The sequence below is a fragment of the Plectropomus leopardus genome, chromosome 6 (assembly GCF_008729295.1).
Source record: "Plectropomus leopardus isolate mb chromosome 6, YSFRI_Pleo_2.0, whole genome shotgun sequence".
In the NCBI taxonomy this organism is placed as follows: Eukaryota; Metazoa; Chordata; class Actinopteri; order Perciformes; family Serranidae; genus Plectropomus; species Plectropomus leopardus.
In genome coordinates, this window is record NC_056468.1 from 24248474 (window position 1) to 24272557 (window position 24084).

Genomic DNA, 24084 nt, shown 5'->3' on the forward strand with positions numbered 1-24084 from the left:
ACATCTTAGTATAGCATGTCGAAAAACGCCCCAAATCTTTATAATATAGCATGTCTAAAAATATTTTTAAAAATATTAATGTAACTTAGGATGCTGGCCTCCTTGGGAAGTGGAAGGGGTTAAAGTAGAGCAAAAGAGTAGCACAGTGATCAAAGCAATGTATTTCCATTTTATTGTATTACTCATAGTTGCTCAGACACGTGTATATACAAATACAGATAATTTTTGTCAACTTTTTTGTTGTTTATATACTGTAAAAGAGCAGTTTGGAAATATTCCCCACTGATGGCAAAGTGGGAGCAGGGTTCGAAGGTGAGGGAAGAAGGACAGCAGGTGGTGTTGTGGAGGTTATACAAGCACAAGAAAGATGGGACAGGACAGGTGCACAAAATGAACAAGTGGCTCATCAGCAAGAGCGGAGCTGATGAAAAGACTGGCTTTGCCCTGTATGCACAGAACCTGGATTGATGATAGGCTTTACCCCACGAACAATCCAGTTAGGATTTTGGTGGAAGGGGTGCACTAATCCTTGAACTGTGCCCAGGACCAACGTCTACCATAGGGAGAAGTGATTCAGGATTGTTAAAAAGGGAGAGAACGTGAAGGGCCCTGTTGTAGTCTCTTCGACGCCAGCAGCCGTTCCGTGTAAAAGCACAATGGCAGAAAGCTTCTTGTACACAGACAGGGCTGCCAGGGCAGAGGCTGAAGGGCTAAGGCATGGGAAACACTCTTTGTTGCCAAAGAGGGTTGCCGCTTCCCATTCACTGCAGCAACAGCAAATGAGACACGCACACACACAAACTCAAAGGTCTCACACATTTTTTTTTTTCCACACTGAAAAACGTCCACACACTGATGTATACACTCCCAAAACGCCTCCTCTTGAGAGAGCAGAAAGAGGATGAATAGTCAGAAGAGACAGACTGCAACTACATGGGATGAATTCAGTAGATGGGTACAGAAAGAGTCATTCTTAGGAGGAAAAAAAAAGTTGCTTTTGAACAACAAAATGACCGACCCCCACTGTAACTTTACAACAATGGTTTGTGTTATGTACATTTGTCATCTGTCACTACACCGCTTTAATGACATCACTCAAATGGGGATGCAAAAAACACACAACATGAAAGTGATCCGAAAGTCTAACACGTCTTAAAGAAAAAGAAAATCAGAGCAAAAGAAAAACGTTCTTTTAAAAACTTTTTCGATATTTTTCTTTTTTTTTTTTCTTCTTAAATGTCATCAAGTTCATGCGCATGCCACATAATGAAACTGGCAAGATCCTTCCATTAAAAAGCAAACAGTCCACTCATGGCAGATCTTTGAGCCAACCAACATGCTTCCAAAACACTGAAGGCAAAAAAGTACAAATGAGCCGTCTATTAAGTCCAAAGTGTTTCTTTTCAAGGCAGGATCCATATGAAGAGATGTGAAGGTTGGTGACTGGTTTGAAACATGTAACAGGTGAGCCACTCTTCTGGCTAATGTTCAGTCTCCTATACACTGTTGGTGTACAGCTCCCACAGGTTTCCCCTTCATATTAGCTCAAAGTTTCATTAGGCATTGAGGATCAAAGCACACAATGCATTGTTTGAGGACAGTACACACTCCGCAAAACCCAGAGATAATACCGTATTCATTTTTTTTTAGAAAAAGACATAAGAACCAAATTAATACTTTAATATCAAACACTATTTACATCAAGAAGTTTTTCTAATAATAATAGGCATAATCATCATCATCATCATAACAATAATAATAATTATACAGTTTTAACAATGATCTAATTTTTTTCTTCTGTCCTCCAGAAAGGTACAAAACAGATACTAACCTAACACTACTTGTTTTATGGTTGACTACCTCAGGATACACAGTATCCAGTTTATAAGTTGATCCTCATTTCCCAGGTTAAGGTGTGTACAGAATAAACCATGGTAATAATAGCAATAATGACAAATAGTAGTATTATAAGAGAGTACAATTGAAGCTGGTTTTCTGATAAAAGTCTGGTGTTAATCTGCTGACAGGCATCCATTTTGAATCTTACACGGTGCTCATTCCCTGTGGTGTTATCCTGAAAATTAGTACCTCATTAAATGGCCTCATCTCCTATTACCCCCCATGGCTGAGCTGCTATTACGCTGTAATAGCATTGTTACCGTAGCACACACACAAAAAAACAACATGGCAAAAGGCAAAGGCAGTCTTTTTGGGGAAAAGAAAAAATAAAGGCAGCCACAAAAATGAAAAGCAATAACCAAACAGTGCACTCATTTTGGAGACAGAATGATACTGAACAAAATGTTTGTCATCTATTCAGGTGTTCTTTCAGTAGTGGTGCTTGGGTTTTTTGTTTAGTTTTGTTTAGTTAGGCACTCTAGTCACACTACCTTCGGGGTACCTCCCATGTCTTTCTATCTCTCCCCGTATGTGTCTCTCCCTTTAAATCTCCCCGTCTCCTTCACTAACCAATTCTCTCAAACTGCAAGGTCATTGGTGCTTTAAACCCCCCCCACTGTGGAAATCTACACCCCCCTCCCGAGACCCCCCAAGCCTTTCCCCATCTATTTTTAATACCAGGAATAACTCCCCTGGCCACAACATGGGGTCCACATGCCTGTCATTTTGAACCTCATTAAAGAGTCACTTAAACCTGTAACACTAGGAGCCGAAGGTGGACACGCAATCACTCCTGTGCTTCTTTTCTTGCTCTGTTTCTCTCTTTGCATCCATCTTTCAAAACCAATTGGCGCCCCATTTCTCCTACAAAAACCCCTGATCTTAAAAGGAAAGAGTAAATTCCTCTATCTGTCCATATTTCTTTGAAAGCAAAAGAAACAAGTCCCCTCCATTTGAAAGAGGACATAATAGCTTCCATTATGCTAACTCACCATGTGCATCTGTGGGAGCTGAAGGACGCTGAATATCATTAGAACACAGTGGATTCCTTTTCATTTAAGTGCTAACATAAACCTGGCCAGACTAAATAGAGCTGTGCATTGCCTTGAATTAAATGGATGGTTTCTCTAGTCACTCTATGTGTTCTAAACTAATTGGAGCTATACATCAGTCCTGTAAAAGCTGCATAAACTGCAGCACGAAAGTGAGTGTGAAAACCAGCTAACTAATATTTGATGAGTCAAAACTGTGGTTTAAGTGACAGAGATGTGAGGAAAAAGTATGCTAATGCGAATTAAAGTGTCTTTGTAAACACTTTCCCATGACATCTGCTATTGTTTTAATTAAGTGGGTTTTAGACAGTGCAAAAATACACAGTTTACAGTGTCTTCACCATCAAAGACACCATTTGCAAAGTAAAAAAATAAAGGCTCCAATTTAACTGTGAACAGTTTTTTAAACAATCGCTTAAACAGTCGATATCAGAGAAAAAAAAGCTGTGGATGCAAATGTTTATGAGAGTGTTAATATTGACTAATAGTCAAATGGAACAGGGAGAACAATTGCTGCCTCTGCTCAGCAAACATTGCATAAAATGACTGTGACTGTTGCCGTGAAATTGTGTGATCAACTTTCAAAAGATATCGATCCTTGATCTTAATAGCAGTCTACAAAGTGTCTGGCGAGAAAGTTTCAATTTAGCTGTTCTGTGAGTCACGGTGAACCAAATGTGTTTGAGAGGTGTTTTATTGAGCAGGGCTGGCATGCTCTACACAAAGGAGGGCAAGAGAAAGTAGCCTCATGGTTCCGTAGGTTTCTCTAGCTCAAGTTTTGAGCAGCTTATCCATCTATAAATACACTTTGTATTCAAGAGAAAATTGGATGCTATTGTTGACAGGCTGAAGGTCAGCGGGCTAAGGTGCATGCCATGTACAGATTTCTCAGTGCTGTGGTTTCCAGTCTGACCTCTTCATCTTTGTACTTCCATGGAAGCAGAAAACTCTGCTTCTTACTGTATGACCCCACACAATACAAAATATTTTCTAAAGGCTTTTTGAGAGGTCTCGGGACAACTATTTGTTTGTGTATGTACAGTTCTTTCTAAGGCCTAGAATTCTCACTCTCCTACTGTTTACTGCTGCTATACAAATGTAAAACCCTACTGCTATTGACGGTTAGTGTTTTGTGTTTGACTCTCTAAGTGTGTGTGTGTGTGTGTGTGTGTGTGTGTGTGTGTGTGTGTGTGTGTGTGTGTGTGGGTAAACATCAGTGCTGCAATGACAAAAACATGATGCAAAGGGATGTCAAAAGTCACGGGAAAATAAGAATCACTAAGTGTCAAAAAACGGGATTTGGCATCTTAGTTGAAGGTTTGAGAGAGGGAAACTGTCTCTCCCACTTCCAACATCAACTTTTTTCACTCACAGACGGAGAAAAGACCACTTAAATATATTTCTGAAAAAAATAGAGGGTTCCTTGAGAAGCCTGCGCTGATGCCCAATTCAAGCAAACACGCTCCACCCAAATCCCGCCCCCATCCCTGCAGCCTCGGGCAGATTCAGGCCACGCTAGGTGTGTGTAAATGCCCTCCATGACAGAGGGAGGCGCTATAAAGTGATGAGTGCTGATAGGCAGACCAGCAACAAAGCCAGGAGTGGGCTTGTTTTCTGCAGGTGCGGTGCAGCATTTGTTTCGTCACTTCGGGAAGGCTCAGCTGGTTCGTGGCTGGTATCATCTAAAAGATAAGAAATAGAAACAAGGTGAATTGTTATTTATGGAACAAACTGCTCATTTGCAACAGTTCATCACAGATTAAAGACGACGATGTGCAGTTAATGTATTGTCGTTGTCATGTTCAAAGCTATATCTCAAGATTAATAACAGTGGAGACTGAAGTGCATTCCTGAAATGTCTGGGCTCATGCTTGTTCAGTTCATGATGTTGCCATATGAACTTGGATTGCTGTGTCACGCTTCAAATCATGTCAGAAACATTTTTAATTCAACTCTCAGCTGAGTTGCCTCTTGTGTCTGTCTGGCAGTGGCTTCAGTATCTGCACATAGCCATGTGCCCTGTGCACCATGGGAAAGTAGCTGAACCATGCACAGCAAAGGACAGATAGACAGAACAGAGGACCGGGCAGTTATATAACTGTTCAAGTGTGTGTGTCTATGTGTGTGTGGTCGGTGTGTGTGGAAGGGTGTGGAGGGATGTGGCAACAGTAGATGATGGATGAATGTTTTAATTTCCTTCCTTTGGAGAGCGTAATAGATTGGTTCAGGGATGATGTATTTTTGTAGGCCAACCTTGCAGAATCCCCCTGGTTCCCTCCACAAAAAACCAATAGGCTTTTTTCCACAAGATTTTGGATTACAGCAGAAAATAGGCTCTGTGGCAAACAAAGGTTGATGATACTTACATTTTTGACACTTCTATGAAATTGCCAGAAGTAAAAAGCTAACCTTAACCATTTTATTGTTCAGGAGGTTTTTACAGGGAGCCAAATTACCTGCAGAGGTCCTTTTTTCTCCATAACAAATTGACCAGGTGATTAAAGCAGGTAAAAAACAATGCATAAAGCAGTTTCAAGCTCATCGTGGCTGAGCTGCTAACTATGGTGGCCAGCACCCTGTTTAGAGCTTATTTGTCCCTTCTGGGCTACTCTAGAACCATGGCGGTGCAACTCAGTAATATCTACAGACAAGGAGCAGCTCCCTATGTAGACATAAACAGCTCATTCTGAAGTAATGAAAACACAACAATTTTTATTTTCAGGTGATAATACACTAAAGAAAATATGTTTATATTTAATTTTTGCCAAGATATCCCCCTAAGTCCTGCACACTGGACCTTTAAGACACATAAAAGCTTCCAAATCCACAAGTAGAGGATTTACTGGCACATTTTATGCTGAAGAACCAAACATAAAAATCTGTTGAGTTTGTGTTAACCACAGACCTTGTTTCAAGCATCTAACCAAAAACCAATTCAAAAAACCCATTGACTTGGAGACGAGGGACCCGGAAGTGCAAACCTACTAGCTCATTTCCAGGTTTTGGGACTCATTCCTGCAACACTCTGTAGGGGAAAGGGCCAAAAACAAGTGTGCAAGGTGAGAGGCAGCCATCAAAGATGCAGGCAGGAGAGCAAGGCAGGGAAACAGGCAGGCAGCAGGAGAGGCAGATGGGCATCACAAATGTCTTAGGATCTGGCCTTATGTATATGAGTGTGTGTATCATTTAGATGGCACTCTATAATAAACTCTGATCTTCACTGTAAACATTGTAGATCTCATTTTCAAATTAAAAACATCCAGAGAAATCTTTGTTTAGATGTCCTACATTTGACAAGTTGTTATTCCCAGTGGGGTGATCTTTGTGTTGTTTCAGATCTTAGGGTGAGCTGTTGCTGGGAATGAGACATCAGCATGTGGGTGATGTGGAGTGTTTCAGTTCAGTGACTTGGTTAGACTCATGTATGAAGGTATGAAGACATAAAAATGTTGTGCATTCTGCGCAGAGAAAATAATCAATGCTGGGCTACAGAGCCAAACTGCAACTCAGTGAGGAGTGGAAGAGAGAATTAAAAATTGCCAAATGTGTTGCTGTATAAATGTATGTGTATATGAATCTTTTTTTTCCACACTGGTCAGATTAATTAAAGCACTCAAGTGACTGGTGCAAAAATGATTTTACTAGAAAACCAATTCTGGTGATATGGAGCACAACATGCATTTGGAAGTGTTTGTTTAGTTAGTGAAAAGGTTTGAGAATGTGAAACATGCACATCTATAGAAACATCACACCTACTGACATATGATTGTGATAGAAACATAATAACTATATCCACTATTTTGCAGCTATATATGTAAATGTATATCGGCATGCAAGAAAGCTTATCAATATAACACGCAGGCAACAGTAGCATGAGGCAACATCAGCGTAAGAGAAGCACTGGGCAGGGATGATCTGCTTCAAGACAAACAGCATTAGGGAAGGAAACAGGCACAGAACAGGAGACACATGTACAGATGTATGGAGGTCATACTGAAGAGAATCAAAAAAGCCAGAAGCCATACTAACCTCGTGGTTCTAATGTATTGTCTACTTTGTCGTTTACGTCAAAAACGCGGTCATGTACGCCTATAGTTTTCACACAGCTGTCTATAACAGAAAATAGGGAGAATGAGAGATCATTAGAGGTTCCCGCCAAATAGGTTAGTGACCCCTGAAGCCCCCCCCCTCACAGCCCTGAAATCAAACATCCCAAGCAACAAAGCTCATGGCAACATTCAGATGAGGTATGAGGTGACCTGGGTTTCATTTGATGTGATCATATATCATCCTTTTCATGTTTTAAAAAAAACTTTCTTAACAAGTTTTGTGATAAATGAAATAGGTATGTTGGACAGTGAGTAAAAAGGTAATTCAGGAGGAAGTGAGGTAACCAGAGAAGCAGACATAAACTGTTTTGATTTTCAATCCAAAAGTGTACTTCAACAAGCTCTATTACAAAGCCTTGCATTGCATGCAAACACTTACTTGATGGTCGGACGAAAACTTTGAGCTTCAGGCATGTTTTCCTGCCATTCTCAGCAATGGTGGAGGCTGCAAAAAAATGCAAAAGACAGGTGAAAAAGTGTTAACATAATACTACAAGTTGTATCACAAGTGCACTTAACTGGTTTCAGGCTGCATTTTCTTTTCATATAAAATGTCTGCATGATTAGATTTTAATATGAATATATTTTCTTGCCTGTAGACAAAACTGAGGTAGTTTATTCAGATAAAATAACATGGTTAATGTTGACTCTTAAGTGGATTTTGTAGGGTTAGTCATGGTTCTTGTGAAATTATAGCCAGAAAGTATTTACAGATGTGCAAGGGAAATGTCTCTGGGGAAAGTGGAGTGCTTAGCTCACAGTTTAATTGTAGCATTTTAGATTCTACAACTGGCAGCAGCTTAATAAGGATCAAGGAATTTGCATCATTTAAAAAACACTCAAAACTGGAAGATTTCATGTTGTGCAAATACTTTATATGTACACATTTATGCATTTACCTCTCTAAAACCCTCTTTGAGGGACACGTAGCTCACACTCCCTGGATGTATATGCTACATGTGCGGATGGTTTGCGGTCGCTGTCAGGAAATGGATCCCTTCCTGTCAAGCCCATGGGGTGTGAATCTCTGAGCGTTAGCTACCATAGTGGTTGTATCACATCCCCTAAAAATATCTCATGTGGAGAGCGTGTGCGTCCGTGTGTGTGTGTGTGTGTGTGTGTGTGTGTGTGTGTGTGTGTGTATCTGTGTGTGTGTCTGTGTGTGTGCATGTGGTTGACCACTAATGGTGTTGTGGTGAGGCACCAGGTGCTGTCTCCTGTAGACAAGGATAGGGGTCAAACACATGTCATATGGAGCATGGTGGGTGTGTAATGCCTGCATCCATCATGACAGGAGAAAGTACAGTAGTTTAAACATATGTGCTGTGTCTTGTGTCAGGACATCATATCAAATGGAGACAATCTTATGCTTCTCCTACTATTACGATATAATATGCTATTTACTGGAAAGTAATTTTTATTTCTACTATCACCGTCAGCTCCAGAGAGACAATACTGTCCTCTAAGATGTCTATAGTTCATTTTAAGTCTCCTGTGGATCATTCCACAGCTGATGCAATGAAGCTAAGCATTTCCAAAGGCTACCATTTGGGATCTGTCAACTCCTCTCTAGTGAACCTTTACCTAACCCCTCCCATCCCCGTCCCTCTCTCCCAGCTGTGTCACCCTCTTTACTCGTCTGTCAGCGTAGCCGTATCCATTCATCAAAGCTCAACTGACTTGCCTTCACCATATCTTACAGCACACACACCAACGAATGTGTGGACATACACACAAAATACAGATTTTAAATATCTGTCTGGAAGTGTTGCTCCACGTCCTCTTAAATAACAGTATTTACAATTCTCTGATCTCTCCCCCACTGCAGAATGTATTACATTAAAAAATGTCTCTGTATACTTTGCTGCAATCGATGTCCTAGCATCTATTTCATGTTGAGGTGGTGGAAAAAAGCAGTGAGCTGTCTCTGTAGCCAGGGGATATGTTCATTAAGAGAATTATTGACAAATAAGGGAATATGGAAAAGGGTCAGAAGAGATGGAAATCTATTCCTTTCTTGCACGCTCTCTACTCCCGATTTACCCTGAGATCAAGATGCCAGCTTTTCATCAAATGCATACCGCATGCTCAATCATTTTCATTTTGTGAAGCCCTCTCTGCAGCTCATCAAGCTCCCTCTCTATCCCCCTCGCCTCTCGACCTCGCTGTTACCATTTTAATGTTGTCGCTTCATCAGCTGTTATCTGTTTCTTAGTCATGTGTCAGTGTGCAAGAGAGGTGACTTGAGAGTTTGATATGCCCTTTTTTCAAAGCTCAGTTCATATTCAGCAGATGCAGAGGTGGAAGAGAGGGAGAGGGCCTTATTATTTCGGTGTGGAGGCAGCCGATGACACGCTAATGAACCTTGACCACGGCCGCTCACCCACTCAGTCATGTATACACACCAGTACCCACACGATTTATGTCACTCTTTTCATTGCTACACTTTTCTTTTCCACCACTACTTAATGCACACATATTCAATGTTCATGTCCACATATACGCGTACACAAACACACACACACACACACACACACACACACACGTCTCCAGATGCCTTATCTTCATCATCGATGTGGGCAGAGCTGAGTCACAGCCATCGACACCATCCACTTAGCAAAGGCAGCTGATCATGAGAGAAGTATGGCCCCGATGAGGAAAGCGAAAAGCATGTGGGACGCTCTGTCATGATGACAGTTAGTGAAGCTGTTGTGATGTTTATAGATTTGGGCCATAACACAATATCCACCTCCTACACGAGGAGAGTCATGGACTTAAGGTGCAAAAGTGAACAGATATCACGATTACATACTTACACTGGAATTCTTTATTTCTATGTTTCCTGGAGTGGTTTTCAGCATGCCTAAAGCTAAAAACTCTCATATCTATGCTAATTTAATGCCTCTGCATGAGCAATAGCCGTGGCCAGAGGCATTATGTTTTTGGGTTGTCCGTCCCTCCCACTGTCGTGAATGCCATATCTTCAGAATGGCTTAAGGCAATTTCTCCAAATTTGGCACAAACGTCCACTTGCACTCAAGGATGAACTGATTAGATTCTGATAGGTAAAGGCCAATGTGACCTCAACAGACTAATTCTTGTAAACACAATATCTCAATAACACCTTGGAGGAACTATTCCTTTTTTTTCAAATTTGGCACACTTACATTTAACACTGAGCTGATTCAAAGTTTTTGGTCAAAGGTCAACATGGACTCAAGAATGAAACAATTAGAATTTGGTGGTTGAAGGTCAAAGGTCAAGGTCACTATAACCTCATGAAACATGCTTTTGGCCATAACTCAAGAATTCAAGTGTTACATACTAACAACTTCACTGTGACATTATAATGTTGTGGAAAAACACTTTTCTGGCCTTTATTCAATGGCATAAATCAGGAACATAAGGTTAGACATTTGGTTGGATACTAAATTTGTGACACTAATCTTTGGTGTCCACCTTGAAACTGTGCTGATTGTGTTGATCATCTGTGCTGCCAGGGGAAGATATGTGTGAAGCATCCATGTTTTCTCAGACATGGATATAAACTGTAAGTGCACCTTGACTGGTTTGCGGAGGCACACATCCGTAAGGCGGTAATTCTAGATTTATTTTGATTCAGGCTGACTTATGGAGTTGCTGGACAAAACAATTGTCTATTCCCTGAAGTAGCAGTGGTCTGCATATAAAACATACAGGATCTGTAATTTATAACTAACTGATAGTCTGCATATGTGAATGACCTGTCTAATTTGTATCTACAGAAAAAATCGGGTTACACTTGCATTACTTACTACTAAATTGTACTGAACAGGCAGAGCTACTTCTTCTCCTTCTATCATTTATGTATTGAATGAACTGAAATTTCTCAGTAAGTAAATAACAAAATGATTTTTTTTGTTACATTTCTGGCAGATTAGATGCTTTGCAGTGGTAGAACGACTTCACTTCACATCTAAACTCACAATTTATTAGATCACTGTAGTTAGCCTCTATAGGGGTGCTTCCACAAACAGGTCGGTACAGTTCAGTTCAGTTCAATACACATTTTTTTCTGTTTCCATTGGTAAAATTTGTGGATTCAGACTTCACTCTGTATCACTGATAAACAAGGAAATACAGTGAGTGCTGCTGGACCACGTGCTGGGGAGCAGAGTGACAACAACCCCACCCATATTGTCTGTGGTGGAAACACTACACAGATCTATGGTCTAGGTACCACTGTACCTCTTTGTAGGAGTTACTTTTGTTTCCAAAGGTGCTATACAGAAAGCCTTTGGTGGAAATGTGGCTTACGTATACAGTTAAGTTGGAATCTCGCATGAGAATGATTTCAACCAGTTAGAGGAAATATTGTCCGCATAATCTGCAGCTCATGATGCCAATGTGAGAAAAGTTGACTAAATGAGTTCAACTGAGCCTAGCTGTGGCCATTGTGTTGGCATGCTGCAGATGACTGAGGTGTATTGCAGTGCATTCTTGACTACAAAGGAAAGATTAGGCTTTGGCTCTACATTCCTTTCTTGGTAGCAGCTCTTCATACTCGTGTGTTTGATGAGGATCCCTCCTCCCAGGGCCCAAACCGTCCGCGCCAGTGCCTGTTTATTTTGGATTAACATGCTGCTGAGGACCAGCTTATTGTTCTTGTAGGCCCTAAAATCAACACCTGCTATTCTGGTTCCCATCAGGCCAGGAGCCTCAACCATCAATCCATCCAGCCTGAGCAAGTGGTTGCTTTGAAGGACAGAGGCCCTGAAAAGATGTCCCAGAGACGGGGAGGGGGGTGGTGACGGGGTGGGCGAGGTCAGGTTACTCCTCCAAGCCTTGTCCCCTGGCTGGTAATGGCTGGTCCCCTCAGTACACTGCATTATGCATCAGCATTAAGGCAAATGGAATGAAGCAGAATCCAATTACGGAAGAACAAACAGGTGGGCTCAGTGCGGCTTAGGCACAGTATTGTTTCAATCACAGCCCAAGCCAAGCTTTATTGCAACTGTAATGTTATCTGGAAAACACATTTCCGTTGCCTTTCAATGAAAGATTCAACAGCCCATTCCAGACATGAGGACATAAAACCATGTGTCTGTAGTGATGGGGAGCTAAAAGCAAAGTTTAAGCTGGCTAAATACAGTAGATAATATCATCATATTGATTTCTTATCCATCATTTGGGTGGTGTAATGGCTCAGCTGTAAAAAAACAAAACAAAAAAAAAACAAAAAAACTGCAGGGTGAGTCAACCAGACTGCTTGGAGAGGCTCTGTTTGTTATTTTCTTAAACATTAAATCACATGTCATCTGGGGTCCCCCCATAGTCACTGAATCATTGCAAAGATGTGGCAGCATCACCACAACCACAAGACTTAATTCAATACAGCAATGTTGCAAGCAATGCGGCACAAATGGTTTAAAACCATTTGCGGAGTGAAAGTTTCAAGTTCCCTCTTTTGACAACTATGTTTAAGATACTTGTCACTGTCCACTGGAACATCAGTAGACAATCTGCTGAGACTAATTGTCCCAAATGTCCAAAAATCTAAACACAGTGAAAAAAAATTTATATGAAACAGTATTTTTTTTTCTTGAAGAATAAAAGTTTGGAAAGCCAAGCTTTGCACAGACTTGTTTGTGATTATGTGAACATGTAACATTAATAGCACCACGTTAGCATGCCTCCAGTCGGCGTCAGGTCTCCAGCTGGCTTTAATAATGGCGCTCTAATCCTTTGATCCCTGCTTATTTGTTAGGATGGAGCGGGTTAAACAGAATGCCCTGTAATGTTGTGTCCAGCGCTGAGCATTCCTAGCGAGCTAATTCTGCCAGCTCTGTGAAAAAAAGCCTGCTGGCCTTGTCTTTGATTCACAGAGATTACTCATGTGGCTTACACCGTGCAAACCCATCAGAGTTTAGGTCCAGGAGTCCAGGAGTCTGAGTTTACATAAACCAGTGTCCAAGGAAAGGACACACAAAAACACACAAGCAGTGTTTCACTCTAGAACCTTTGTGCCATCTTCTACCCACGTCTCCATCTAGCTAATTAGACAGTTTGCCGCCAGAATACATTTCTGCTATTTTGTGAACAGAAATCACTGCTGGGATTTATTAACGTTTGTCCTAGTAGGAGTTTAAGACAGAGAAAAATGAAGTATTTATATGACCTCTCTGATAGGTAATATCAACTGCTACACAGTCCTAAATAATCTCTTTAATGCCCACAATAGCACACATACAATACAAACCTATGTAAAATGACAAGTCGTATCGACACTTGAAATTACTAAATGTCCTTCACAAAATGTCCTTCCCACATTCAACCAGTTACAAAGAAGCATACTTGTCTACCAAGGAATCTTAGAAAGAGTGGAAAAAAATGTGATAAAAAGGCAGACCATCACACACAAACTATCTGTATATGTGTTCATATGCCCACACAAAATGTGCGCTTCTAAGAAGATGGAAGAGACTATCCACTGAAGTGGCCCTTTACCAGATGCTACTACGGCAAACGCACAATAGCACAATAGGAGGGAATGAGGAAGCTGGGGGGGGGGGGGGGGGGGGAGCGGAGAAAGAGGATGGCTTGGATTCAGGCAACCAAGGGAACATAAACTCTCTCCCCTAGACATAGCTGGCCCTTTGCTCTTTTCTTGCATCTTTCAACCTCCGCCAAAAGTGAACCAAAGTCATTCCTCATGCCGCATGCTCCAGGTTGACGAGGTCATGAGCAATGAGGAGAAGAGTGAGAGAAACAAGGGAAGAGAGGAGGGAGAGCAGTAATTTGAGAAGGAGAAGTGAGTTAAAATCGATAATGCCTAATTAAACATTGCACCAGTTTCCTCACACTATTTTATATCAATGCAAGAATGTGGGGACACGATTATTTCCCTTTGCTATTATGTCAATCTGCATCAAGCATCATCATCAATTTCATGAAAGATTACATAATGATAATCTAAGAAATTACTCTTAAAAATGAAAAGCAACTTAAAATCTGAAAACCCTTGTAATTCATCAGCGCCTTCATGTCTTCACACTCAAATTACAATGAAGTTGGTGAATTATTAATCTAAGGGGGAGTTCAGTATTTTAAAGTAGCCATAATAATGTTTCATTACTGCACTTAGTGTATGCCATAGAATCACAATATTATTGCAACGGCCCGACCCACTGAATAACAAGAAAGCCTACACGAACACAAATGTGTGTATTAGAGAAAGAATGAAAAAAATGAACAATATCCAATTAAACATGATGACCAAAGCTCTGGGTTAATAATATTTGTGTTAATGGTTTAATGGCCAAGGATAAGATGTCCTTGTCTTTGCGATAGTGAATCATAATCAGCTCCTGGAGACGGTTGTTAGAGACGTGAATCATATTAAGCTGAGAGGAACCTCGTGCCCTCTGACTCACAACCCTCAACTGCCCTACTTTTCCTCTGATCTCTTGGCTTTTCACAGCCTTTCTGTTTCTCTGCAGACAAAGTGATGACTACTTTATTGGCGGCCAAACTCAAAGTAACTTGATTAGAGACTTTTCTCTCTCGCCTTGCTCTCTCTAGCCTGTCAACAAGTGTGCTGCGACATAGCTCAGGGTTTATTATTAGCCAAGTGTGGCCAGTGGGCTAGCTCGCTGGTTGACTGTTTTCAGTTTATTTTTGAAAGGGGACTCTAGAAACTCCAATGAGCTTGTCATTGCCAGACCTTTAACTATTTATTCTTATGTTATTGGAGCCAGTAGAATAAACTGAGGGGTGACACAGGAGTGGATTTTCACTCATGTCTCATCCCATTACCATGAGAGAGTAAAAAAAGAAAAATCCTGTCCCGGTCTTCTGTTGTATTTTTAAATAATGAAGAAAAAAGTCTTTATTCATACTAAAAATCAACTATACCGTATAGCATAACGCTATTGGGCTATAGGGCCATTGCACATGATTTTCATACACCAAAAAACCATGCAGTGACCCCTTTGTGCCCTCTATAGAATCACATGCATTTGTTATGCTTAATGCACTGTTTCCCTTTCATTTGTCATTTATCTAAAGGGTAAAAACACACATAACTAGGTAGCAGGTATCTGGTGCAAAAGACACACTGGGAGGGTTAATAAGGTAGTACTGTCCTAAATTCCAGAGAGGGAGATGGGATAAAAAAGGGAGACAAGAAAGGATGTAGTAACCAGGGGAGGCAGAGGTGGTGGAATGTCTATCCATCTGTCAGGATTATAATAATGCATTCCAGACAGCGTGCATGTGTATGCATACTTACGTGAGTGCATGTATATCCATGCAAGTGTGTGTGCAGCATTCTGTCACATTACTCTATGTTGTCTGATCATTTCTGAATCCCGATGACAGGGTTGATTTTTCATGTGAATGAATGAAAGGACTGAATTATGATGTTGTCCATATGCATGATGCCTCCCTGTACCACAAATGGAACAGCACCAGCTCTTTGTCATTATTAGCAGACCTCCCTTAGCTGTAACAAAATACAGCCTGCATACACTGTCCCCTGCCTCTATTTCATTTGTCCATTAATGCTATTTTCCTGCTGCCGCCTGCTCTACGTTCTCTACTCCTTTTCTCCTCTTGAGAGTGTCTTGAAGCGAATGGTGCATCATAGGATTTATGATCAAGGAGACAGCCAGAGTCCATGTCTTGGAGAATCTGTTTGGAGATTTGTGTGTGCATGTAGCAGTCGAAAAAGACCTTATGAGATCTTGTGAAAAAGCCTTATAAATATCAAAAGGTTTTCTTGCTTGATATTTCTGATCAATTTCAGTCTTGTGTTGCATTTTGCAAATTGGCCTATGGGCTTCATTTTGTAATGTTAAATGGGTAGAATCATCGCCCACCCTCTGGTTTTTGTTGGCCATTTAGCGAGTGTTCATTCGATATCAGCAACAGACTCGGCTAAGGTCTCTGTATTACTATATTATCCTTGTTTCTTGCAGTGCCAAACAGAGAAATGTCTTTAAAATGACTCCATCCACAAGTGCCATGCAAAGGTGTTATTGATTGTGTTTTCCCTGAGAAGCAGCACCAGCTGCAGCGGGTGAACAAGTCAGACGGCAAGAAAACGACATCTGTTCTGCCCACAATCCGCCACTGCATGATCACACCAAGTGGTTTCCTATTTGCCACACATCTTGCACGCCTAAGAACACCATAACTCGGCTCACTCATCTCTTGCACTGAGCTGCCACCGATATTGGATTTCTGCCCTTTTCAGATTAAAATCACTCAAATACCAGATTGTGGATTGTGTCCATATAAGACAAACGTGCTAGCATCAGCATTCTGCGAGATGGGTTTCACTTAAACCATGAATGATCTGTGAACTCTGACCTGAGGAGTGCGCCGCCTGTACGCTTATCCCTTCTGTCTGTCTGTCACAGAGGCAGATAGTTCGGAGCTGTAACTTACTCACTACTAATACTGCATTTTTTGGACGAAATCCTTGCATATGTGGACAAAATTACATTACTCTCTTAGTCTAAATTTGACATCTTTAATGTATTCCTCTGTTAATTATTTATCTCTGTGTCCCGTCTTGTGTTAGACTGTAGAGAAAACACAGCTGGGTGTTGTCCACACAAAGATCCAGCTCCTGACTGACTCCAGCTTTTGCCTTGTGTTCAGTTAACCTGCCTCAGACAGACAGAAGAGGCTGACATGGACAAAAATGAAGAATTATGACCTCCATTTGAGTAAATTCCCTCCGTCCTGCTTGCGTTGATTAAGCTGTTTCTGTTGTTGAAGCAGATGACAGCAGAATCCTGTCTCCTCTCTCTAATTTTATCAGAGATGCAACAAATCAACCCTCGACCCGCATCGAACTCGTAGGGCGAAAGCACCATTAACGGGCATTTTCTCCGCAGGAATATGATTTGACAGCTTAATTTTCATCTACAAACAAGAAAGCTAATCAATCACGTCACTGAGGGCAGATTTTTCATCCCCCATTCCCTCAGGTCATTTGGCTACAGAAAGTTATTAGAGACAAGGAAAAGATTAATATTCTCATACTGTGTGTATAAGCACTGTTTATATATAAGGTCTTTGCTGTTTTGTGTGTAAACATTAGTTACTCCACGAATATTTGATTGAAAATGGTAATATTAATTGTGAACAAATACTCTATCTTCATTAGGACTGTACTTCACATGCTTCAATGAAATTGTGAATTTCATTAATTCCCCTTGATGATATGTCTCAAATACATGAGTTCATTTGCGGGTAACTATATCTAACCTCTACCTCGTGTTCTCATGTGTAGTGACCTCTGCCTCGGGACACACTGACATTTCCGTTTAGCACAGGTGTGCAGTATAGCAAGCTTCAGCAGGTAATGATGCATAAGATTTTCTATGTTATCCATGCCACACAATATAGGCAAATGGACAACAAGGGTTACAAGGGTACAAGTCTGACCACCGTGTACTGTGCTGAACTGCAGACATCATTATTCAGTAGAATTTACTTTGCTATGTTGAAAAGGGTTTTATGCACTGTTTGCGATGTCATGTCAGCACTGATTTATTTGAAAATTTGACTTATTACAGTGTTCATGACAGTAATAAATTGACATGTTACAAGTTAATAAATATTTAAAAATGAAAGTAATCACATTCTAATTACTGTCTGGGATTCATTTGGCCTTAATGCACAAAAGAAGATGACAAGATTAATACTTATTGATCTTTGCAGAAAAAAATGGGTAAATTCAGGTAGCGCACCAGAGCAGGAGAGGGTACTCCACAGCTTTTTAGGCCCTGAAGGGTATTAAACTAAAATCTTTTCAGTTCAGTTCATTTATGATATTGTCACTTCTATAAGCCTCACTGCACAAGTGTAAGGCAAGGCTTAGTTTAAGTGATGACAAGACAATTTCAAGTAGGAGACATGAGCATTGTGTTGACTCTATTGTCAAACAGTGTCCTTCCTTCAGGAGTAGCATGAATGCAATCTTGTCAGGCTTATGTTCCTGGACACAGACTGGCTAAGTAGGCTCTGACCGAGGTAACCCAGTGACTGTAACACTGAAAACTGACTCAAATGGATGGCCATGTTGCTCTGTTTGTTTACTGGATTGTCTAAGTAATGTTACTGAATGTTTGGTTACAACATAAGTAAAAAGAACTTTAAGGAAGAGTCCAACCACAACATGATTATTTCCATATCAGTTACTCACTGCTTGTTATCCAGTTGTATACTCAGTACTTCATAAACATGCATTTTTGCTAAAACCTTACTATTTAAATTACTTGTGTGTGTGTGTCTGTGTGTGTGTGTGTCTGTGTGTGTGTGTGTGTGTGTGTTTCTGTGTGTGTGTGTGTGTGTGTGTGACTGCTTTTGTGGAAGTGTTTTAAATAGTAAAGTTTTAGCAAAAATGCATGTTTTGAGAAGTACTAAGCACACAGCTGGGTGAGACTTGGATAATACTGGATGACTTGTATAAGAGTTTGTAAACAGATGTTTTGATGTCGTTTTGCTGTTGTTAATCACGGCCCCCATTTACTCTAATTCATCCAGAATTTTCTTCACATTTTAGATGTGCCACAAGGTGAGTGATTAATATAAAAATGATCATTCTGTGCATGAAGTATACCTTAAATGAAAAAATGTTGAGTGAAGAAAAAAGAGCTTTACTGCTACAATCAGTCCAGTCACTTCACAAAATAGTAGAGATTACAAAGCAACATCCTCACTCCCTAACTGATAGTAAGATTTGAGAAATACCCATAAAACAAACCTGACAAGCAGTTGGACCTAGTTTGGTGTTGACTGTTTACGTAAGCATACAGCACACAATGAAAACAGAATTTGAGAAATCTGCCTGAAACATTTACTCCAACTCAAACAGACCAGCCCTTGGTGTGCTCTTTTATAAATAGATTACAGATAAAAGATAAGAGATAATCGAGTTTGAGCCAGTATTTCTAATTTATTTTCGACATCTTAACTCCTGAATATTTATAATAATAGCATGTTAAGCCAAAATGTAATCCCTCAGAAAATCACAGTAATTAGGTTATACTCTTTTGAAATATTCCCTGTTGCAATTGAATTTTCCAGCATGTTTACTTTTTTACTCTGTTAGTAAGTTTTATTTATCTCTAAAATTATAAGATTAAAGGAGAATAAAAATGATGTAACCCAATGCAATGTGAGAGGTCATGTATGGCTCCACCACTAAGGCACGAGTAAGACTCCCCCCGGTGATGGTGATGATGATGATGGTAGAGCCAGAAACAGATGCTGTTGATAAATTGGCAGGTGTAGTAATGTAACTACTTCTCTCCCCTTCTCCATCTCCCTCCTTCAGCTTCTGTCCTCTAAAGACACTGTCCAATCCATCAGCGGACATCTCCCCTGCTACTTATGGACATTCAGGCTGGACACAATGGCAGTGGGAAATCACATGTCAAACGACGTCATGGTAGATGACTTTAATATCCGCCACAGTAGCCAGCGAGGCTATACGCTAGAATCATTCAATAGCCAATGAAGCCGCGGGCCACTAAACCAATATGGCGTGCTACAGCAGAATGGATGTGTTCCACGGAAACCCTGTCGGTCGCAGTGTAATTTAATCCAGCCCTTAGGACAAGCATCTCTCAGCAGAAATGGAAAAAAATATATATGTTAGAAATAGAGACTTGAGGGAGTAGATGAATTGTATAACCCCTCGCTAACCCCCATCTACGCTCACAACTTCAGAGACTTCCATTTTTCCCTTTGCTCATTTAGTATGACTGTCAATGCAAATTGGCTATAAAAGCAAAGGAAAATCTGGTTACTTTTTAACAGACAAATGGCCAAACACCTGGTTGTTGAAAGGCCTCTGGAAAGGATCTTAGGCTATTTGTTGTGTGGACAAGCTGAAGAAAAAAAAAAACACCTATTCACCACGGAAACAACAGCAAACATGGGGGGGGGGGGGCTTCTCTTTTGTTTTTTTCCCAGTCTCCTGCTCTTAAATGTAACAGTGGAAGAGTGAAACACATGAAATGAATAAAGGACAGAAGTCTTGGCTGGCTGTCAGGTTAACTGCTTCATAAAAAAGGTGCCAATTTAGAAAACAGATCTCAGCGTGTAGAGCACAGCTCAGCTACATTCCCGACTCTTTCAACGCTGTCTCGGAGAGGAGGAGAAAACAAAGACACAGGGGTTTGACAGCCACCTAGAGCTGCATTAACACCACAGGCCAAATTTTACAGATAAACAGATACAAGTGTAGTATAACCAGCAGCGTTTAGAAAGAAGGTGTTAAGTGTCAAAACTGACACCCCCTCGCTGAGGTGGAATTTATACAGTTTTTCTCAGACATTGGCCCACAAAGTGCCTTTAAACTTTTCCTTCAACAGCTGAAGCAATAATGCATTACACTGCGTGATATTGCACTAATGCCACCAATATGAGAACATAACCATGCTTCCTATTTTGTAATATCAGTGTATCCCTGTGACAAATGTGTTTTGTGCGGCCACTGCGCCTACTGACAGGAACTCCTCCGTATAGTCTGTGCTGGGAGGACAAACTCAACTCAATTCCACTTTATCACCTTGCTTTGATAAAACCTAATTTCCCAGGAGCTTCAACTTCAGATGAACTCAGTTAGGCTCGGTTTCTATGCCAAAAAGGAGACAACTTAACATCTGACGCGAGCAGAATAAGAGCATAACATAACGCAGAGGGGAGGGCACTCCTTTTTTCAAGGGATACAGTATATTGTGCAGCAGGGGAAGTGAGGTATAACTTTCAAACTGTCTCAATTTAACTCCCCCATGAATTCCATTGCCATTTTAGGGAAGAGTTCTCCATGAGCGATGAGAGCAGCGTGAAAAGCTTGGCTGAAAGCACAGCATGAAAGCGTCTATGAGGATCACTGTAATGCCACTCTCAAAGCTCTGTGGTAAAGTTGTGAAAACATGGGTTAGAAATAGTGTGTGTGTGTGTGTGTGTGTGTGTGTGTGTGTGTGTGTGTGTCTCTATTTCTTGCTTGGTTGTATTAAAGGAAAAACATGAGGTTGGGAAAGGGCCAGCTAGGCTTGTGATTTATGTCAAGTTGGGTTATTTAGCTTCAGATTTACACTACATCATAATGCTTATAATATTGACATAAAAATATTATAGAGGTTAGCTTCACCAGTATCACCGTAGCTCCGTGATATGTTACCGCTGTTACTGCACTCTGCTGAATCTATAGATGGGTGATTAATTACAGGAAACGCCCAACACCTTACTGAAGCTGTTTTCTCATATGAATTTAGCACTATGCCCACGCCAGATTCTCAGAGCATTGTGCGGAGTTGCACTTTCACACATGTAGCACACAACAGGAGTCCATATCTCACCTGCTGGAAATTCTGCATTTAGTTGAGGTGAGGGATGCAGAAGGGCATGATGCAAAAAGTTTGCTGTAGAAATTGCAATATTTTTTAGGTGATAGATTTGTCATTTGCACATGAACAACTGAGTATATTATTGTTCCTTGAATTTGTCTTTGAATCTTTCCCTAATTTCAGAACCTTAGAGCACTCTGGGTGACAATGCCAGGTTTATGCAACAGGCAGAAGTGCCGTGAATTCCCTCAAAGCCTGGAATCTAGCTGTGAAGCTCCAAGAAGTGACCCGAGCTGAGAAGCTGGGCCACGTTCACCAGTATCAGCTGCTCTGTCGCTACATCAGCTTCCCAGTGAGCCAAAACTATTGCTGCAGCGGCGTCTGATCTATTTTCTTTTCTACATTATTTCAGTAATAGCCTAGTTTGTGTGTTTCGAAAAAAAAGCAGCAGAAATGTGTTTTAGTTGACTACGTCATCCTTACAGCTTGTTCAAAAATTACACTGTTGTTGTTACAGAGAAAGTTAAGTACCAGAAAAAGGTACAGCTGGGTACCTGTGACAAATTCGGTTCAAATGTGAACGGTAACCAACCGTAACATCTTGCCTAAATAACCCTTCTTCTTCACCCTCCAGTGTTTGTACTTATCGGGTTTTGCACCACTCACACGATATTAAGGCCATCAACAATTCTCCAGACCCTGCTTTATTCACATATGGGCTTAATCAGACATTGCATGGACTTTGGACCAGGGAGCTGGCAGTGTAAAGTCCATTTAATATCTGGTTCAACTGATTTGGACATTTGTGTTCTCACATACACCTCCTCTGGGTAATGTCTAGATAAGTTCAGGGTTGCAGTGCATGTGTGAAAGGGCCTTAAGGCACATCATGTTGTTTTTTCCCTTAATTTGTCCCCCATCTGTTTTGTATGTGTGTTGTGTACAAAGCAAATGATGATGGAGACTCACAGATGTAGTAGTATTCTCTGCCCGGTCTGAACTCGAAGCCCAGGGAGAAGGGAGTGAAGAGCTGGAACTTCTCTGAAAACTTGAGCGGTCCATTCGGGGAGTGCGGTCTGTTGCACTCCCAGCGTTTGAAGCCCTTAGCGGTGTGGTCGCATGTGCTGTAGCCATCATAGTTAACCATGTAGAGGACATACCGCTCTGTCCGCTCCTCTGGCACCGTGTCTTCATAGTGAGGACAGTAGACATCCAGGTAGTCGTTTATGCACACGTCGATGTGGTAGTCTCCACGATGGAACCTGGTTGTAAAACAGAAGAGAGGAAAAGGTCAACTTTCTGTAAAGTAGGTGTGTTATAATACAAACCTGTGTGTTGATGCATCAATGTTGCTTCAGTTATCACAGATAAAAGGTTGTTTGAATTGAGCACATATGCAGAAAATGCAGGTTTGATCTCTCAGCAGTCTTTCAGTATTGTGTGGAAATTTACAAGCACCAGCGCTCTCATCTTCTGGCTTCAATAAATCTGGGTGGGTTGGTGCATCTATAAATCTATCATTGCAACGGATATTTACTCACACATGCACACATCTGCCTTCCCAATGATAGCAAACTCAATAATCCAAGTCTGAAGAAATATGCTCACAAGAAAACACTTTTGGGTGTCTTAAGAAAAAAAGAAAGAAACTTTTTCTTGAGGATTTTTTTTTTTTTCATAAAGAAAAGACTTAGACAACCAGAATGATCGTAAGGAAACAGGATGGTCCAGACAGTAAATGTCACGATAGGAAAAATACAGAGCCTGGCTGTCTCTGAGGGCTGTGCGGTGAGGCATCTTTACAACTGCAATGATCTAGAACAGGCCACACAGGGTCAGAGGGCTTCAATACATACAGGCAGATTCATCAAAAGGCCACACACTGTCACAAGCTCACACACACACACACACACACACACACACACACACACACACACACACACACACACACTCAAACAAACACAATTTCCTCTCTGCTGCCCATAAAATAGCTCTCTCACCTGTGGATTTTTTCACAGCTACCAAAATTAGAGTGCAATTGTGCTCTGAGTTTCTGGCTGGGTCTTGAATGGTAAGACCCTAACCTTGGGATCACAGGTGGTCTCATAAGGAAAACAGTGAACACCTGTAAACTTGCTAGGGATGCCCTCAATTTAGCACACACACTTGAGGCGCTCTAAGAGTGGCGATGCGAGCCATGGAGATGCACACACACAGCTGCTGCCACTGACTCCTTTCACCCAGAAGCCAGGTGGTGTGAGTTTATAATTGAGACCCAGTCTTTAGTGCTGTAAGAGTGCAACCTGATGAGAGTTTTGACAGAACTTTTAATTGAAAACCGCCACTGATGTCTATAGGACTCCTCGCGCTCCACAAGAGGCAGAGCGTATAAAAGGCTAAAATAATTTTTATCCTGAGGACTCTGGAGCCTCAGGATTAACATACTGAAGCAGCACACATGCAGCATGATGACCTCTTTCTTTTGCCATGCAGTTTTGTGAGTTTGTGTACTGCTCTGTCCTCTTTCCGTGTCTCCAAGGTGGAGAGGCAGTGGCTCAGGTCCCATCTGTTTGGTGACATCAGAAAGATGTTTACAGTCTGTCTTTAATTTTTCATCCTGATTTTCCACACAGCTTTTTTTTTTAATTATGTTGTTTTTTTTTACTATGTACA

The 24084-nt window shown here is 41.0% G+C and overlaps 1 protein-coding gene across 2 annotated transcripts in view; it reads right to left on the bottom strand.

Annotated features, from left to right (window-relative positions):
- Window positions 1-155: 155 nt before the first annotated feature.
- The window catches only part of efna5b (ephrin-A5b), a 109363-nt gene continuing 85434 nt past the window's right edge, over window positions 156-24084 (bottom strand). The window contains exons 2-5 of one of the 2 annotated variants that reach the window (XM_042488236.1): window positions 22381-22673; window positions 7440-7505; window positions 6981-7061; window positions 156-4633 (exon numbers count right to left, since the gene is read on the bottom strand). In XM_042488236.1, the coding sequence (XP_042344170.1) occupies window positions 4506-4633; window positions 6981-7061; window positions 7440-7505; window positions 22381-22673 (568 nt within the window). In that variant the 3' untranslated portion in view covers window positions 156-4505. The remainder of the gene's footprint in view (window positions 4634-6980; window positions 7062-7439; window positions 7506-22380; window positions 22674-24084) is intronic. The other variant, XM_042488237.1, reaches the window with a different exon arrangement.